Below are 20,398 nucleotides of genomic sequence, written 5' to 3' on the forward strand. Positions count from 1 at the left end.
ACAACTGCGCCAAATGTATGTATGTATGTATGTATGTATGTATGTATGTATGTATGTATGTATGTATGTATGTATGTATGTATGTATGTATGTATGTATGTATGTATGTATGTATGTATGTATGTATGTATGTATGCATGCATGCTTGCTTGCTTGCTTGCTTGCGTGTGCGTGCGTGTGTGTGTGAGCGTGAGTGAGTGAGTGAGTGAGTGAGTGAGTGAGTGAGTGAGTGAGTGAGTGAGTGAGTGAGTGAGTGAGTGAGTGAGTGAGTGAGTGAGTGAGTGAGTGAGTGAGTGAGTGAGTGAGTGAGTGAGTGAGTGAGTGAGTGAGTGAGTGAGTGAGTGAGTGAGTGCGCGCCCTCACCTGATGTAGACGTCCTCCAGCGTGCAGTAAGTCAGGCTCATGAACGCGATGCCCAAGATGGCGCACCGCTTCTCCAGGTAATGAAGCATGGTGGCCATGCGGTTGGTGTGCTGCGCGATTAAAAAAAGCACATACGCATGCGCAAAGGACTACCCGACCCACCACTGGACACCTGAGTCGTGCGATCAACGGCGCCCAACAAGTTTCCATCCCTCTCCAGCGAGTTTACAAGCGATTCCTTCAACTAACGACCGATGCATGGAATTTTTCCAAATACACGCAGTCCGACAAATAGGGTGGTTTTGGCGCATGCATTTACTACACAGAATGGAACCGCGGCAAGTCAAAAATAGCAAGGCTGCGTGCGCAAGTTCGCAAGTACACAGGGATGCAAAAGCTTAGCTTGAATATTGATATTCGATTCCACATTACTGCAACTTTTTTTCTTTTCCGCATCATTGGGGTGTCCGGACAACAAAATTTTCGAATACGAATATTCGAGAATAACGACCGCTTAACAGCAAATCGAGTACAGAACACTTTCTCGTTTCTTAACAAAGAACAATCGTTGCGTGCCGTTAGTTTGGTAAGAAGAAATCGCATATTTACTAGAGGTAGGCGAATTTCGAATATGAATGGAATAACGCGCTCTAATTATTTCTAATCGTATTCCAAAAGTAAGTATTCGGTATTTTCGAATACCGAAAGTTACCAAATATTTCGAAGAAGTCGACTGCTAATGCCTCGTTACTGTTCAGTCTGCTAAACAAGATACCGCAAATTATGAGAATTGAAGCAACGACAAAAGTTTTAGCAGAAATGAATACAAGTTTCGGTTCCGGCTTTGCGGCGGAAGCCAACACGACAACCTGTGAGTGTTGCTTGGAGTCTATCATTTAGTATATTTAGCACTTTAGTCATGTACCATTTCTATTTTTCACGCTATGGTCAGTTATGTTTTTCTTGCAATGGCTTGCGTTTACATTTTTACGGCCTACAATTCCTGCAGCAGCTCTTTTTTCTTTTTCCACTGCTTCCTACTTCTTTTTTTTCGGCAACCATTTATTAGCATTTTCCAAAACCTCCATTTCATACAGCAGTCATTCATTCTTGGAAATCTTGTTTGCAACCAGGCTCTAAAAATTTTGAGATGCTATTTTTGCAGCTTCCTAATGACATTTGGTAACATTGTGGTTAAACTGGTCTCTTGTCTCTCATAGTCAGCTGTTGTTTTTGAACTAGTCAGTACAGGCGTGGTACTGATCTATAGCGAAATAACTGTGCCTGCCGTAAATACATCTATATGCATCCGTGTATATACATCTGCGTTTCTCTATTCAATATCTGGTACTTCGATTCCATTCGTGCTCGAAAAAGTTGTATTCGCCGACCTCTAATATTTACATCATTTGATGCATGTAATACCGTTCACAGTCAGTACACCCGGTCAACTAAGGAGCTCTTGAATAAGAAAAACTGAAGTGTTCGTACCTGGTGCATTAATTGTAACACTGAAAATAACGAAACTGAGGAGGAAGAGCACGTAAACATGTGGGCGTAGTTGTGTTCGTTAAAGGATATAAGCGCACTGCAGCACCGCACATCGTTTTAAAGAGATATAAACGTGATAGGATTTGTCAAATAGCTAATTTATTTGTCTAGACCGAGACGACAAATATATTAGGCCGTGTTAAAAGGAAGCTTTAGCCTGGCGTCACCGGTCTAACTACACGTGAACGGAGAAAAAAAATTGTTCTCGACCACTGCGCCGAATTTAATAAGGCTTTTTGGCGTTAGAAAGTTCAAATCTGGTGACTGTTGGGCCGGATTTGCAATTTATACCATCAATTGGTTTAAATAAAAAAAAAATCACCCGAGTAGTGGGTGCATTGCGCACGAGTTAAAAGATCCCCGGGTGGTCAAAATTACTACGGCGCGCTTCCAAAATCAGATCGTCGTTAATGGCATGTTAAAACCCAAGAATTTAATTTTAATCATAGACATAGCTTATTTTTTCCCCTGCGTTGAAGTATATATAATCTGCATGCATGCCTCTCATGCCTTAAGATTTCGTGTGTGTGTGTGTATGTATGATCTCATTTTTTTGTCCGGCACGTAGCGGCTCAATGGCTATGGCGTTGCACTGCTAAAAGCGCGAGGTCGCGGCTTCGAATCCCGCAGGTCGCACTAAACCGGATACCTCCGCAATTGGCGTCCCGCATAACGTACTGTATTTACTGTATTTCATTCTTCTTATTATTATTATTTCTCTTTTTGCAGATCTCGTGGACATTTTTTGAGTTTCGGCCTTGTCGGTACGATATCTTTTCCAGCGTTTATCGCAGAAACACCAAAAACAAAAAAACGAGACAAACGCACACACACAAACACACGCAAACACACACGCGAGTGTTTGTATGTGTCTCGTCTGCTGTCCGTCGGTTTTCTTCTTTCTTTAAGTACCTGCGTTAAACGCTGTAGAAAAAGGCCTTGATGCAAGTTAATCGCAACTGGTACCAGTTGACATTTCTCCCGATAAGACCACTATAGTGAGTGCTATCTCGTATGTTCGAACAGAACTAACAGCAAATTTCATTTCATTTTATTTCCTTAAAGGCCCCATTGAAGTGGTATTACATAAGGGGTGGGTATATACATACATAAAAAAATTGAAGGCCATATTTTTATTACAGGGTAAGATAATTTGTCGCGGTGTTTAAAAATGTGCTAGGACAGGTTATGACTGATTTCGTTGGAAAGGCCGTTCCAGTCTGTTGCTGCTCGAAAAAAGAATGACGACGAAAAAGTGACAGTGCGTGTACGTGGGCGCGCGACCTTGTTGCGCGTGACCGGTGCGGCTGGATATGCGTGCCGGGGGGAGAATGTATGGTGCTTTGCCAAGTGAGTTGTAAAAGAACTTGTGAAAAAGACAAAGACTAGCAATGCGGCGGCGAGATGCAAGCAATGATAAGCCAGATTCTGTTTTTAGTGCCGATAGACTGATGTTGTAGGAGTGCTTAGAATGAATAAATCTTGCAGCTCGATTTTGAAGCGGTTCCAGTTGATTGATGAGATATACTTGATGAGGGTTCCAAATGGGGGATGCATATTCTAATACTCGAATGTCGAATGCAAATCAAATTCCAGCATTGCCATTTGTTGGGCGTGTTGGTGAACTGACATTGAAAGCATTGAGCGCATTGTGGCGTCGTCTCCCTTCTGTCCTCGTTCGCTGGCGCTGAACGGGCTTGCAAATCAAATACCGGAGACTTTTTCGACTTGCAATTTTTTTTTAAATCGAACATTCGCACATCCACAAAAAAGCATAAACTGATCCTGAAATGCTTGTATAATGCGAAGAAAGCGAGTCTTCTACGCGACCTTTATCGCACGTCTCACCTGGAGAGATTCGCTCAGGTTGAACACCATCTCGAGCTTGGTGACGCGCTTGGGTTCGACCGCGCCCATGTGGTACTTGACGACTCGCGTCACGTCGCGTTCCCTGCGGCCGCGCGCAGGGGGACGAGTGAGAGCCGATTTCCGTGTATATTTAGGAGTTTACCAGACAATTCCCAATTTATCGCACCCCGAACAAGGTTTTCCTTTTTTTTTTTCAGAGTTGGTTTAGGCCCGATTACTCCTCGAAGTTATAGCGCTTTAGTACTGGATAATAGTAAATGTAGGTGTTTAATGAATGCTGACTCCATATCGTGTGCAAGTAGTCAATATATATCATACCAGTAATAGTATTCATGCGGTATTCAAACATGAATATCTGAATATGATTATACGATTCATACACGAATATGATATATACTTCCTTTCGTGAGACCTTCAAGCGAAAACTGGCATACAGTATAATTTATTCAGTGCCTTTCGATTTTGAGTAAAGAAAAGCTTGATTATTTATGTAGTCGCGTTTACATGACTGCGAGAATCGCCCATCGCACCGCATTTTTCCGCACGTCGCATACATGTGAACGGCGGCAATGCGCTAGGAAGCGGACGTTGCAACGCTGACGTCGTTGCTTCTGCATTGTGAACGGTATAGCTGTGTCGTTGAGGGGACGTTTGCTCAACGTTACTTTCACAGAACGCTGTCAAGTTGGTTTGATATTCCAATAATTTGGTTACAAGTACGGACGGCTTGAAACGGTAAAACGGCACCACAACAGACAAGAAAGAAATGTCCAACAGGTACATAGGATGCACACAAATATGCTCGAAAATACGCACGATAATGTATGTATGACAACGAGAGCTCGTAAGACAAGAAAAGGCATCTGGCCTCTTGCGAAGCATGCCCGTGTGCAATAGTGCTTTTTTCCCCTCTTAGTTATAAGTAAGGTGCAGGGAGATACGATAAGGAGCTAGAAACCAACTACATTTATTACGCAGGAAAATGTGGCTGTCCGTAAGAAAGTCCTCGGGAGCGTGATTTCTGAAATTGTACAAGAGTATTTGCGAAACGATCGACTGACTGTTATCGGAAGAGGGTCGCAAATCGACTCGCATACACGCATGAAATATAAACAGAATATTTCACGTATACTGTCCCAAAGCGAGTTGTACCCCTGCGATCGACTAACAACTTTCCAGGTTTTTTCACCAGTCTACGAAGAGCAGACTAAAAAAAAAAAAAATCATGTTGAAAGACGGACTGTAATTGGTTGTTGAAATAGTGCATCGCGGTTCGCTGCATTAAAGGCGTTCACAGAATAAATGGGGAGAGAGCAGGAAAATACGTGGATTTAGAACACTTGAGTTTCACTGAAGCAGTGGAGCTGTGCGCAGGAAGGAAGGTAAACGCGAGAGCTAAAATACAGAGTTGCGCGAGTGTCAAGCCAAACGCGCAAAGGGCGCGGGCTGTACTTCAGCCTTGGGGTACTATTATATAAGCACCATCCCGCCATATTGTCGAGTTCTGCCATGTTGGCATATTGAGCCAATCGGAGAGTCCGTAGCGGCCCAGTGAGGCAGTCAGAGCTGATGAGATGGTGAACTTGATAAAATGGCGGAATATGATGGCACCCGAAATAGCATCCCACTTTTCGATTGACAAACACGGGGGGCAGATTTTTTGTTTGCTTTGTTTTGTTTGTTTGTTTTCATCCTCCAGGCGGCTGTACTTCAAATGCGATTGCTGGCATCTTATTTATTTAATTATTTATTTATTTATAATCTTACGACAGTGAACCATTGTCGTAGAACTAGCTTCTTTCCTGTCTTGGAGACGAACAGCGCGAAAAAAAAAACACTTATTGCGAAGGCGAGGAGTATACAGACACAGTGCCCTCACAACTAGTCTTACATTCGCACTTCTCGCCCGAAAATACTGGAATACCAACTCGGCCAGCAAACTATCCTTCTTGTCCTTTCTTTCTTACTTAATTCCATAAAAGCACCCTTATCGTCGCGAATCATCGCGTATGCATACTGTCGACTCAACTTCTCACAAGCGCACGCCAATCTGTTTCCAGGGACGCGTCCGCATGTGCACACACACCTGAAGTTGGACAGCTTGGTGAATCGCAGGAAGAAGCCGGAGTCGAACTTGGTCTTGAGCCACGTGGGGGAGCCGGCGCACACGACGCGTCCCTCGCGCATGATGACCAGCCTGTCGGCGAGCACGTCGGCCTCCTCGATGCTCGAGGTGGTGACCAGGACGCTGCTGCGCCGGCTCAGGCGTGCCAGCACGTCCCACACCTCGTGCCGCGCCTTGGGGTCCATCAGCCTGGTCGGCTCGGGGAAGATCACCAGGGGCGTCTGCGCGTGCGCCGCAGCCGCGACACGGCGCGTGCGCGTTACGGAGTGATGTCTGAGGCCGCGGGGAGTAGGTGTTCTGTGGCGGAGCTTTCTTTCGCCGTTTCCGCTGCTGACACCGTCGCACCGTGTGAAGTTTTCTACTACGTTGAAAAGTTTGCTAGGGAGACTCTGGAGCTAGCTCCTGCGCTACACCTTAGTGTCCCCTTTATATGCTACCGCGTGTACAGGACGGGCCACTAAATGAATAAACCGCGCAGCACAGTTTTCCTGGTCTCTACAAACTACCTGCTCAGAGCCTCGCATATACCCCACTTCCTTTCGGAGCCGGAGTAGTCGCGGTCCACGGTGAGAAGTTTCGCAGTCGGAGGCGCATAACTAAGTGGCCGTCCCGCATGTAACTGCGCGTAGAAGTCTCTGTTGCTTTCGGCGCGGTTCGTACAGTTGGGCGCGCTACACCCGAGTCATACCGGATCGCAAGTTGTGTCAGTGTGGCGTGGTTCATATCACTCAACTGCGGAAATACGAGAGTAGACGGGGGCGATATTCTCCAGCGCCCGATTGCGATGTCAATGGCACTAAACCGTAATAATAAAGTTGATCAGAACATCTGACATTATTTCGGAGCGCGTGATATAGCACTCGGCGAACAGAGCTGTTATCGCTACGGAGAAAACGGTCGCGCCACTCTGCTCTCCCGAGGGGGGATTATGGAGGGACACCATATCGGTAGTTGCAAGTACGACAATTCGGCCAGCGTGGGAATAATGCGTAGTATACGCGTGTTCGTCCCATACTCGTCCTTCTGGCTTCGAACGCCCTGGCGACTTTGCAAAAAGAGCATTTTTAGACACAGGTCTGCTCTACTAAATGCGGCGAATAACAATAATTGTGCATCTGCGCGGTTACATTTCTGGCTTTGCCGTGTTTACGAAAGTACGCTTTTTTTCGGATTTCGCAAGATAAAGCGCATAAAGGATAACGCCACAAGAAGAACTTCTGAAGCCCCGAGCACGACTATTGGACGAACCTATGCTTACTATATACCCTTCGTTGCCATGGTAACCGAACTTTGGCAGCGCTGCAGTTCCCCCTCTAGCGATTTTTGTACGAAGCTCTATTGTTTTGATGGTTTGCGCTGCTCAGACCATCGCACACACTAATGTCGGAAGCTGGGTGCCGGGAAGTGCTCCTATGGTTATTGTCGAGCACTACAGCCCCGACGAATGCGCAAGCGAAAATAACAGGGTCGGGTAAACTCGGCGATTCCAGTCGAATTACTTTTCTTTTCACGCTAGGCCAATAGTCCCATAGAGGCTCCTACGTTAGTTAATGCGAGCATAGGCCGGTCATGCGGGTTATAACGAATAGCATCGAGTGAAAGGAATCGTTAAACAGTATGCCGGCCCCACGAGACGGCTGACCCGACCCTGGTTGGGTCAGAGCCAATTGGTGACCAGCAACTGGATATTTAAAACAAGCCCACGTGAGGCGGTGCAGCAGATTATAAACGAGACAAGAAAGTGAATTCCTTGAACAGACCTAAAAACGCGGATTAGCCTCAATTCAAATTACACCTTCTGCGTTGCATCTCTCTCGAATGCGCTTTGCGAGATCCAGCTGAGAAAAGCGGTGTACGAAAGTGGACGCCGTCGTTTAATACAACGAAATTACGGAACGTACTCCGCCTTGCGCTAGGCAGTGATCGTATTATCCGTTAGCTCATTCGTACCGCGCTTTCGGCGAGAGCGAGCTTAGGCTGCGCAGTTCAGGACGCGTGGAAAACTGATAAACCACGTGGGCCGCAGCTCGGCGGCGTCAGTGTTGCTAGTGTACTCAGGTTCGCATTAAACAACTCTGGCTACAGCCGAATCAGCCACCAAATCATCCGATATACAGCGCTTATTTCCTTATAGTGCATACGTTGCTTTGGCTAAGCGTAATCTAAGCGTAATGCTAAGCGTAATCAGTCTCGCTGTGAAAAAAATACTATGCGGCCTCGCGCGTATGCATGTAATACCTGTTCGACGTCATCCAATTTACAGCACTTACTCCCATATATATAGCGCAGACGTTCCTTTGGCTAAGCATAATGTAATGTAATCTAAGCGTAATGCTAAGCGTAATCAGTCTCGCTGTGAAAATACTCTGCGGCCTTGCGCGTATGTAAGACCTGTTCGACGTCATCCAATTTACAGCGCTTATTTCCATATAGTGCATATACGTTGCTTTGGCTAAGCGTAATCTAATGTGATCTAAGCGTAATGCTAAGCGTAATCAGTCTCGCTGTGGAAAAAAGATACTCTGCGGCCTCGCGCGTATGTAGTACCTGTTCGACGTCATCCAATTTACAGCGCTTATTCCCATGTAGTGCCGACGTTGCGTTGGCTAAGCGTAATGCTAAGCGTAATCAGTCTAGCTGTGAAAAAAATAATCTGCGGCCTCGCGCGTATGTAATACCTGTTCGACGCTATCCAATTTACAGCGCTTATTTCCATATAGTGCAGACGTAGCTTTGGCTAAGCGTAATCCAACGTAGTCTAAGCGTAATGCTAAGCGTAATCAGTCTCGCTGTGAAAAAAATACTATGCGGCCGCGCGCGCATGTAATACCTGTTCGACGGCACAGGCCGCGATGGCGACGCACAGGACGCGCTGCAGTCGTGGCGACAGCTGGGACACCAGGGTGTCCTTGTATTGCTCGATGTTCAGCTGCCGCATGAGCGTGGCGACGTACGCCTCGCCGGTGTTCCCCGGCAGTTCGCGGAGCTGCGCATGCGCAGAGCGCCGCGACGAGGCAAGGTATTATTGTATTTTTACCCACTTTATAAGGGGGACGTTTTTTCTAGCACGTTTTATGGCAGCTAGCCTGACAACTTCATTCATTGTATTTTTGCTTTTTTTTTCATTTGCTGCGCTGTGGCTAGAAGTCACCACCCGTCGCGATGCAGCTTATAATGAACGTGGTGTTGCGCTGGTGAGATCGAGGTCGCGGGTTCGATCCTCCATGGCCGCGCCAGCCGCATTTCGATGGCGGCGAAATGCAAAAAAAAAAAAAAAATGCTCGCGCGCAAAGATTGAGGTGTACGTTTTAAAGAACTCCCGACGGTCAAAATTTAACATGAGTCGGGCCCCCACCCCTCCAGAGCTCCAGGGCGTGGCTTATTATCATATTGTGATTTTCGCTCGTATAAAACCTCTTAATTCAATTAAGTACATTCGCTACTTGTTCCTGGGCTATAGTTGGTTCATACTGGGTGTGGTGTAAAAGGACGCGAAGCGAAATGAAGCGGAGATTAACACTGTGTTGATCGACACCTCCGCTGGTTCTCCGCCGTTATATATATGGTGCTGATGAAAGAAGGACACTACGGCGCTGGTGCTCTGTCCCGTACCGTCTTGTACTTTGCTTCATTTTGTTTCGCGTCCCTTGCCCCATAGGCTATAGAAGTCTTCGTCACTGTAGTATATGCTCCTCTACGTGTAATGTTCATCAAACGCTATTTCGAATCCGCCGTTAATAACGAACTTTGCCACCGTGACCCTGTGGTATGTAGTCCTTCACAATGTCCTGCACCGCGCCTGCGATCGCAATCCATAATCGCGAATCGTCTTATCACATATCACTCCACTTCGAAGTCTCTCCCCACCGCGTTTTCTATCTCCTGTTATATATCCGCTCTGTTATTTTGGTCAGTCGCCGGTTACCTGTATGCCGCACACTGCGTGTCCTGACCAATATCGCTCCTTGTTCTTTGCTTCTACTTTACTCCAACTCACGCTTTATCTCAGACCGATTCTGCTTTCTTTTAGTGTGGCGTCTGTCATTCTCTCTTCTGATGGTTCTTCGCATGGTCCTTGCTTTACCTTTTGAGTTTATTTGATAGCTTCAAAGCGTGTCTCCGCTATGCTTCTCTGTGGGAGAGCATTGGCAAGTCAAACTGATTAAGGGTAAAAATGACACAGTGTGGGGAAAAAACAGAAGCAGGGGGAAAAAACAGAAACACAGGAATATGGCGCTTTTGTTTTGGTGTGATGTGTCGTGCTGTTAGGTTTTAACTTTACCAAGATGTACAAACAATCCTAGCTGAGCAGCGTGTTCTCCGATTCAAGATTTTTTTTTTTAAGAAGATCGGCGTTTCATTATTTGGAAAACTTACTCTATATGACGGAACGTATTTTCCGACGAATGTTGTATTGTGCGCTGTAGGGCGTCTAGTCTCAGTCAGGCATCGAGATTCACAGTTGATAATTACGCAGCCGTCATAATATTCGATGATACTGCGAGTGAGACCAACAAGGAAGGTGCGGGTCAGACGATTTTCTTTCTTAATTACGAAATAAAGAAAGCAGACAACGGAGTCATGGAAAGCGTAGCGTAAGCCAATTGTTACGTTTACCCGAACTGTAAAAAATAATAAGGAAAGCGGACGAAAAGACAACTTGCCGCAGGTGGGAGTCGAACGCAACAGGCTCATCACGTGTGCGATGCTTTAGCATTAAGCTACCGCAGCGCCATCCTCACGCCCGAGTTCTTGGGTGTTTGTGTGTTATGATAGCATTTACATTTGCAAGATGCGTAAGGGTTTCCTTGACAGCGACTGTCTCGCCTGTGAAATAGTTTTTTTTTTCCTTCTTTGTTTTGCTTTTTTTTTTAATTCGATAGTATATCTTGAAGTACCCCAACCGAATTCTCGAATCTAGCTATCCGACCTCGAAGCTTTACCACATAACCTACGCAGCAGGCTCTATTTGTCAAAATAATTCGCCTCTATAGTCAACCAGATTGAGTTCTACACAAAGATATTTTAGATTAGTTGATATATTTCAGATATTTTTGATATTCGAACTGTAATACCTAACATTTCAGATTCGTCTCACAAGCTATGTGGCTTCGAAGCTGCACCAACGTAAGGTAAGGAGAAAAAAAACTTATATATGTTGTTTATATTATAACCACGGCTTTGACACCGGCATATTGGGTTGCCCGTAAAAAAACAAGACTACAATTCTAGCTTTATTCACCGAGTACACAAAATGGCTTTAACGGGTCACAATAACGATAGTACCACAAGATATGAAATCTATTCTTCCGTGATGAACATTAAGCCTCAGATATATAGCACCCACACCAAAGAGCGGATGTATAACTGATCGTGTATTCGCGTGAGGTGTGCGAAATTTTTCAATTGGCAAGATGTTTATGGGCCTTTCGCATGCACCACTTCCTGTTTTCTGTCATGCACAGTGAATCGTATACAGAGCACAATAATAGTCACAATGAAAATATAAGAACATATAATTTAGTCGCAATTCCACGGGAAGAAGCAAAGTAAGGCCAGAGAAAACGTAGAAAGGGATTGCCATTTTTAATTGAAGTGCAGCATTATTAAGGTACAGGGAAACGAAACTGTACGAAACGGTAACTTGCCGCACGTGGTAGTAAAACTGCCATCTTCCTCATTACGCGTGCCGTGCTACACCGATTATGCTACCGCGGCGCCATCTTGCCGCCCACTTTCTTTGGTATTTGTTTGGCATGCAAGATTAGCCCTGGTAGTGTTAGCCAGCACCTGTCACGATGCTGGCTGCGGATGTGCAACATCCTTTGGGTCGGCGCATCGTAACGCTGAAACGATATCGCATTCCCTATAGATAGTCATTAGGTACGGTTTCTGCAACATCTTTTTGGCGCTGATCCCGCTAAAATGTGCCGAAGTTAAAAAAAATATGGCCACGAGATGGAGCTGCAAACGCACGTTCCGCTTGGTGGCGCAACCCACCGCCCCGTTCCAAAGGGGACGCTCATAACATCCATCCACCCATCCGCTTGGGAAACCCTTCAATTATGCAGCCGAGTTCTTGGCAGCACTCACGAACAAAAAGAAGAGCAGGTGCTCTTCGACGGTCAAGTCGTCGTACAGCTCGCTCTCGTTGGGGCAGACGCTAAAATACTCCCACGTTCGGCCCGAATAGCTGGAAGCGTCGAAGTTGCACACGTAAGCTTCGCCGCCTGTCGGGAGTTGCCTGCCTGCAAAGCAAATGCCCGCCGCCCCATCGAAGGACGCTGTCAGTGAGTGCGACGAGTGACAGAAATATGCATCATCATCATAATCATCATCAGCGTCATTAACAGTAGCAGCAGCAGCAGTAGTCTATTTTTATGTCCTCTGCAGGACGAAGGCTGCTCTCAGCGCTCCAATTACCCCGAGCTCAATTATCCCCGATCTTTAATTAGGCGCAAGCCGATTCCAACTTGCGCCTAAAAATTTCCTAAATTTCATCACCCATCACCCCACCTAATTTTCCGCCGTCTTCGACTGCGCTTCTCTTCCCTTGGCACCCATTTCTGCAACTCTCATTGTCCACCGGTTATCTACCCTATGCGTTACATGGCCTGCCCAGATCCATTTTTTTCTCTCTTAATGTCAACTAGAATATCCGCTATCCCCGTTTGCTCTCCGATCCTCACCGCTCTCTTCCTGTCGCTTAACGTTACGCCTAACATTTTTCGTTCCATCGCTCCTTGCGCGGTCCTTAACTTGTTCTCGGGCTTCCTTGTTAACCTCCAAGTTTCTGCCCCATATGTTAGCACCTGTATAATGCAACGATTGCACACTTTTCATTTCAACGACAGTGTTAAGCTCTCAGTCGGTGGTAATGCCTGTCGTATGCACTCTAAGCATTTTTTTTTTATTCTTCTGTAAATTTTATTTTCATGGTCAGGGTCGCCTCTGAGTAATTGACCGAGATAAACGTACTCCTGTACAGACTCTAAAGGCTGACTGGCAATCATGAATTCTTGTTTCCTTGCCAGACTATTGAACATTACGTTTGTATTCTGCAAACTAATCTTCAACCCCACTCTTGTACTTTCTCGATTAAGGTCCTCAATCATTTGTCGTCATTCATCTCCAGTGTTGCAGAACAGGACACTGTCGTCTGCACACCGAAATATGCGTACAGTGGTATTTAATAACTACCGACTTAGTTTGCAGACAAACGTCTCACATAGTACGTCAGTACGTCAGGTGCACAGTGCTGTACGTCTACAACAACAGTCGCCTATTAATAACGATGGCCTACTAATGATATCATAAAAATGTGAGCATGTCTGTTGATTTGTCATCAATAATGTCACTCAATACAAATAAATCCTTATCTAGAAATCCTTATCTACATGATGGTATATTTCTTCAAGTGTTTGGCGCAGTACGTCAACCGCTTATCTATTATGAAAGCCTATTCTTGTGATCGTAAACATGTGAGGATGCCGGTCGATTTGTCATCAGAAACGACAATAAACATTTATTGCAGGCTTTGTTTATGTAAAGGCAAACTGTTTTCTTAGTTATCCAGTAAATTTTCACTTGCGCTTCGGCATTACTTCACGTGCTTCCATCACCACATGCTTGACAAGCACGACTGCATGAAGTTGGCGAGGTCAGTGTGTGCCATGGCTTGGCTACGGCAGCCACAGTGCGCTATAGCCGTGGGCTGTGTCCAATCGCGTGAGCGCAAGCGAATAGTTTGCTTTCAGAACCGTTATGAGATAGCAGGATGCAGATGCCTCGCTTCCGACAGTGTTTGGCTTTGCCTCCTTTCTGTCGCTTCTTTCTTTCTTTTTTTTTATGGAGGTTTCACTACAACCGAGAAAGTGAATCAGATCAGCAGTCCACTGTTCCGCGGCGCGCTGCCGTTTTACCATGAGTGAAAAGCCTATTCGGCACTACAGGTATGGTCCCAGGACCCGCCACGGGACAGGTATTTCGGTACAACTCGGGGTCCGGAGACGCCAAAGCGGGACAAAAAATCCCGTCCCACACGTATAAGCCACGGCATAGCGGGGACTCCGGCGGTCTGATCATCTTAGGCTAGCTTCCAGGTGGCTGCCAGGAGAGGCGACTGTCACGCAGCGAGTCTAAAAGCGTATTCACACCAGCGATTTACGCGGGTCGCGCGACCGACCACGACAGCCGACGCTGGAGTGAATCTCGGCGACCAATCTTCACACATGCCGGCAAGCGTCACTCCGGAGTGAGGCGTACGTCACTCCGAAGTGTCTCGTTCAAAGACAACACCTCTTGTAAGTGGTGCCATGCGCGCCTGCTTTATCAACGAACGAGTTTCTGCAGACACAACACACACGAAGTAATAGAACAGCTACAGAGATGCGCCTCTGCATACCAGCGCGAACACGTCAACTGCAGGGGGAGAATTTCTGCCGTGTGGCAGTTGTCGAAGTCACACGCTGAAACATTACGGGTTTTTTTTTTTTTTTTTTTTTGCTTAGACGTTATCTGTGAACGGTTACAAACAACATAGTTTTCACCTGTAGAGTTCAAAATGCAATTTCATTGATATGCCTTGAGAGGTTGAATGCCACAGTCTCATGAACATGCACGGTATTTTTCTTCCCCGAAAGAACGACAATCTTGGTGTGCACCATAAACAGGAAGAGGCAACGTCCGCTCACCAGTGATAATATCCAGGAGAGTCATGTGTCCACAGTCTTGTGGGCCGAGTATCACAGTGATCTGCTTGTTGTAGATGGTCAGGGTGATATTCTTGATGTCGCCGCCGTTCTGTTTGCTGGTCTGTGCAAAGAAGCACTGCGGCGTCACAAACTGGCATGACCGGCAAACTGGCAAGCCGACTGGAAAATTACCGCGAGGGTGATTATGATGGCGATGAGGTTGATGATCCCAAAACGTATTCCCTTTAAAGTGAGGTGACGACAAAAGAAAAATCGCCTGCCCTGTGCGAGCTGTTATGAAATCACAACGCTACACGACAGCGAGTTGTTCACGCGTAAGTAAAAGCACAGTGTTATTTCCCCGCTTGCGAACGGATAACAAATGTCGGTCATTAGAACATAACATTCCCTTCATTTCGAACGTGTGTAATCGCCGCACTGTACATTTCACGAAGGGCGAACGTCTGCGAAGTATTTTGTTAACTGCAGAACTTAACGGGGTCTGTCGCAAACTCTTCTTTCGTGTAAAATGTCGTAATATTCTTAATGAGTTCATTCGTCTCCTTTATCTGTTATAGTTACCAATTATTTACAATGTACTTATGTGTTCTTTTTTTTCGTATCATGTATCGTATACTTATGAATCTATTGCACGAGACACTGTATTATGGTTTGATTGTTCATTGGTACCATTCTCTTTTCTCTTGCTTTTTCGGTGTACTAATTTTACCATTGTGTGTTCTCGCATTTTCCCGAGAATTTCGTGTTGCTGTATAAAACGGTTTTCTAGGCTTCGTCAAACGGCAAAAAGAATATTTTAATTCAGAGATCTTCCTCTCAAAAATGAATTGAACCTAGCATGGGGGACCGCAATATGACAGTGCTGCTTTGACGAAGTGCTCACACAAAACCGAACAAAGCTTTGCTTTGACTTGGAAATGAGTTCGCAAGTATCATCATTACCGCACGAAGGGCAACAAAGAATGCGTCTTACGTCCCAAAGTTCTGGCTTATTCTGCTACCGTGGAATTTTCCTTTTTAACATTTACAGCAAGGTTATTTGCAGTAATCCGATCAGGCATATCCCAACCTAGCAGCCAAGCGAAAATTTGCACCTAAGTGGTAGATGGGCGTATAGTCGCAACTACGAATACGTATTTCATCCAGAGTAAATCGGAGATTACCCTCACCTTTGGCGATGCCAGACAAAATTATAAAGTAAAACACAACCATTTTGCTAGAACAGTACGGCGAAACCGTTCTCTGTTGAGGCAATTCGTCGTTACAGTGACGCAACCGGTTAATTTCTGCGATTTTTTTTTTCTTTTGCCCGGCGCTGCCACACAAGACGTGTACGTGTGATTTTTGTGTGGATGAAACAGGTGAAGTATTAGACTGCATGCACAACCAAACGTAACGTCAGTGCAATATTTCACACGAAACTAGCCAGCGCTATAGCCAGATGAGTTGAAGCTCTTTGCTTACGCAACGTTCAATGCGGGGTTGAACACAGTGTCGCAAAGTGTCTAGCTGCGTATCCACAATCGCGCTAACGTGGCAGGAGTAATACGTGTGCTTGGCCGAAAGTTCAAATTTAGTGCATTGAATCTATTCGAAATAGATTCGATTCAGTAAATAGATTCAAATAGAAAACTGTACTGTACAAGTGATAACGGGTCATTACTGCAATATTTATTTTTCGAAGTCACACATTGTCTCTACACGGCCTATTGACTTATGGCCTTAACTTTGTTCCCGCTGTCGTCTACATCGTACATGCATGTATAAACGACTGCTTAGAAATGTCCGGACCACAAATATACCAAAATAACATACATAAACCAGTCAATCATTTTTTTTTTGCCTGTGAGCGCTCTTTATTTTTTATAGACAAAAGTACAAGTATATACATGGAGGCCAATGCCCTCTATAAATAGTTTATAGACTGCTTAAATCTTTTTTTTTTTTATCGCAGTTGACTCAACTCACGGCGCTCAAGTTGATCAAGTGGACGATGGGATCGGCGTTCTTGGGGTCCTGTTCGAAGTACATTTTGTCCTGAGCGTTCGCCGTGTTTCGGATGTTCCACTTTCTGTAAGGAGACCAGTAGTCGGCCTGCGCAGAAAAAAAAAGAAGAGCGGTGTCAGTACTCACTCGAACTTCCGTAAATTAGATGCGCGGAGAAAAAAAAAAGCGAGAATTCTTTCAAGACGCCGCGAAAGGAGCGTCAATGCGGCGCGAATTTGCTGTCCCTGCATAGCCCCGAGCGTCGTGGCAAAGCCGATGCGGGAAGTCCTGGACGGCAGCCACATTACAGCGTATTTGCGATGTGTTTCAAGAGCGGAGTCACGTCAGAAGCAGAAAGAGTTATTGCTAATTTGTTCCGTATATTAACTAAAAAGCTCAGTTTTTTTTTTTTTTTTTTTTTGTTATGCGAATGGCATTTCTCGCACACTCGGAGCAGATTTCTTTCTGACTACCTACCTGTCCACCTATCCTGCCAAAAATATGGACCCACCCCGGAGATAGTGCAGTCTAAAAAGAAATGCAGGCCGTTCTCGCAGGTGCGTGCCACTGGATACGGGCTGTTACACTCGGTGAACGTCTCTGACGCCAGCTGGAGCCGCTGTGTGTGTGGCGCTGGGTGTACCATGGCCTCCGAGATTTATACCCCCACGCGCGTTTAACGCGCGCACCGCGGTGGATCTCGGAGGCCATGGGTGTACGCGTGGACTGCGTCGGGGGGTGCACCGCCAGCGTGCACCCCCACGTGGCAGCTGGAACGCTTCCTCGCTTATGCGACGTGCGAGTATGGCGCAAAAAAAAAAAAACTTAAAGAGCGCCAGATGAAACAAGTACCTTAATATAGAATACATTGAATTTAAGATGAATGTTGTGCGCACAATATATAAGGTGGAAAGAAAACAAAATGCCCAACTGTTCAGACTAATAACATGCGTAGTATAATGACACACTGGCAATTATTTAACTGAGAGATACTGTCAGCCTTGTACATGCTTTTACGGGAAGTGCGTTATAAAGTGCACACAGTAGCACATATGGTAGACATATTTGCATAACGCAACAACAACAGCAGGCACAATAAACAAATAGTTAAGCCTCGTTAAGCCTCACAATCTGGGTTGGCGATAGAGTGGGCACTCAAGACAATTTATTTAATTATTTATTTATTTACAATACTGCTACTCTCATTTGAGAGCGTGGCAGTTGGGCGATACAGTATACATGTATATGAGTACGCATTTAGGCAGAACAGTTAATCGAAAAAAAAATTAGCAACAAGAAAAGAATACACGACTTTAGCAGACAAAATCGTGTTTGAGCGGCAAACATTTAGTTAAGCCAGTACGAACTATTTTTTATGTATTATGTTTATGTTCTAAGCTTGTAGCTCAAGTTCGCTGGCTGTACGAAAAATAACTTTTTAACTCGGCAGATGAACTAATATTTCATGTAAAATTTATCAGTGTTCGGAGACGAAGACAACTTTACCTCACTGCAGTGGTCATGCAGTAGTTGTATTAGATAACACCAAGGAACCTACGGTATTTCTAAAGATACGATGCTATGGAAAGCTACCCGAAAAAAACTCCAGTAAGTTAGCGTTTCATCGAACGACAGAAAGGTTAGAAAAGGGAAAATAAATATATGAGAGAAAAATACATTGTGATTATTTGTGCAACTGTTGATGTGTGGAAGTCCTTGTCAAGCCATCCCATCTGCAAACAGCTTCCTTTATTTCTATATTGTTGTATCCATCTTGATGGAATTTGAAACAAAGAATTAAGTGCGTGATAGCTAGCCGAGTCAAATTAGGCAACCAGCATGGGTATACTACAGTTAATGACGTTTTTAGGAACATCAGTGTCGGTGAAGATTGCTCTTCTTTTTTTTTTTTTTCAAGGCAGGTGCGTTTCCTTTGTGCGGATTGGTGTTACGGATCTTTCTGTCCCCAACGATCGTAGAGGTTTATCTCAAAACGACGTGATATCGTGCCGTTTGGTGGTCATCGCAGCGAGACATTCTGAGCGCGGACGAAACACCAATAAGAAGCCGGACAATTAAGCGCTTTTTGATGACGTCTCGTTGTCACTCAACATGTACCATTGTGGGATTGTTTTTTTTTTTTGTTTTTTTTCCCGAGCCTGGTGCGTTTCGTTAGTGCGAACTGGTGTTACGGATATTTGTGGCCCAAACGATCACAGAGGTTTATTTCAAAACGACGTGATATTGGGCCGGTTGGTGATCATCGCAGCGAGACTTTGTGAGCGCTGACCAAACACCAATAAGTCGGACAATTAAGCGCTTCTTCGTGACGTCTCGCTCTCGATCAACATGCACCGTTGTGGGACCATATTAAAAAAACCACGTCTCATTAAAACAACTCAGCACGCGCTATACGAAACGGCCGTTAAGAAATCTCCGCTGGGCTTGTAGTATGCGCATGCGCCTCGCGTCCACGTTCATTATGCATCACGCTCCCGGTGCCCGTTCAAGGCGCAATATGCGCCCATTCACGGCACATAATAAGCGAACAGCAGCAGCCAAGGGACCGGCACACCGTGTGTGTATACACATACGCACCGAGAAGATGAAGTACGGAGGCTTGGGGACGCCGTATCCCCAGGGTACCACGTTGTCCAGGTACCAGATGAGGCCCACCATGACAAGCGCCGAGGACAGGCTGAGCAGGCTTAGCTCGCCCACGCTCACGTTGTCCAACGTGGTGGCGCTGTCGAAGATGGTCTTCCACGTCAGCCGAACCTCTGCAGGATGATGACGTCATTTGGTCACAGTTGGCGAACACGTTGCCGCCAGTGTAGCAGAGGTGCGAAGCCGCGCAGGAGTAGTACTGTTAACAATGACGGACTAGTTTTGCACCTGTAAAACTCCTGGTGCGATGAGGAGGTACCGCCCGTCTTCCCCCAGAATTTTTTTTGAGCTGTGCCGATGCGTTCGAAAGCTGACAGAGAGCGTATTCGATTGGTTATTTCAGAGCGCTCGGATTGCGCTGAAGAAAGTCGCGTAAGGCAGCAACTGGGTTTTATTGCATGCATAAGAATGCTCCACTTGCCATAGTGAAGCCGTATCAATATTACTAGACACGCTTAATCGCCTAATTTTATACGATACAGCTTTGGGTTGTTTTACCCAGTTTTCTTTACAGTGCCAGAGTGCTCTTGAACGACCGGAGGAATGAGTCATAAGCTTCGCGGAGTTGCCTGCGTGTGGTGATCCGCGCAACAGTCTTGTTTATTATGACGAATTCTGCATCTGCAGTGCGGTCTACATTTAAAGGGAGCACTCCAACGAGTGGCTCACTTCGCTGGCGCTCCAGCTGCAAAAAAGCGCCGGCTGAGGTGACGTCACTGGTGCACTGTATAAAGGTAACAGAGCCACTAACCACACGTGACCTGCTGCAGAGCCAGGCGGCTTCCACACTTGCGCCACAGGTGACAATATGCACGTGTTCCACCCTCGCGTGTCCCTTATAGACCGTGCCACACTCTGTCCATGACACTCTGTCCGCGGAGGAGGGAAGATAACCGATGGTCATTAAGGGTTACGGACTGGATTCCGAAGGAAGGGAAGCGTAGCAGGAGGCGACAGAAAGTTAGGTGGGCAGATGAGATTAGAAAGTTTGGAAAGTCAACATGGTCCCAATTAGTACATGACCGGGGTAGTTGGAGAAGTATGGGAGAGGCCTTTGCCCTGCATTGGGCGTAACCAGGCTGATGATGATGATGATGATGAAGACGACGACGACGATGATGAT

The 20,398-nt window shown here is 45.8% G+C and overlaps 2 protein-coding genes across 2 annotated transcripts; both read right to left on the reverse strand.

The window, feature by feature from the left end:
* Positions 1-369: 369 nt before the first annotated feature.
* Positions 370-6,116, reverse strand: LOC129381465 (uncharacterized). The gene is made up of 2 exons (XM_055064347.2): positions 5,870-6,116; positions 370-473 (listed from the first exon to the last, which is right to left on the reverse strand). The coding sequence occupies exons 1-2, from the start codon at positions 6,091-6,093 to the stop codon at positions 401-403; spliced, it is 297 nt and encodes a 98-aa protein (XP_054920322.1). The 5' UTR covers positions 6,094-6,116; the 3' UTR covers positions 370-400.
* A 2,595-nt stretch (positions 6,117-8,711) lies between these two features.
* LOC126518233 (phospholipid-transporting ATPase ABCA3-like) lies at positions 8,712-19,448 on the reverse strand. The gene is made up of 5 exons (XM_050168075.3): positions 19,207-19,448; positions 16,591-16,716; positions 14,602-14,722; positions 12,002-12,156; positions 8,712-8,894 (listed from the first exon to the last, which is right to left on the reverse strand). Exons 1-5 carry the CDS (start codon positions 19,285-19,287, stop codon positions 8,712-8,714), a joined length of 666 nt encoding a protein of 221 aa, XP_050024032.3. The 5' UTR covers positions 19,288-19,448.
* Between the last annotated feature and the right edge of the window lie 950 nt (positions 19,449-20,398).

The sequence above is a fragment of the Dermacentor andersoni genome, chromosome 11 (genome assembly GCF_023375885.2).
Source record: "Dermacentor andersoni chromosome 11, qqDerAnde1_hic_scaffold, whole genome shotgun sequence".
Taxonomy (NCBI): Eukaryota; Metazoa; Arthropoda; class Arachnida; order Ixodida; family Ixodidae; genus Dermacentor; species Dermacentor andersoni.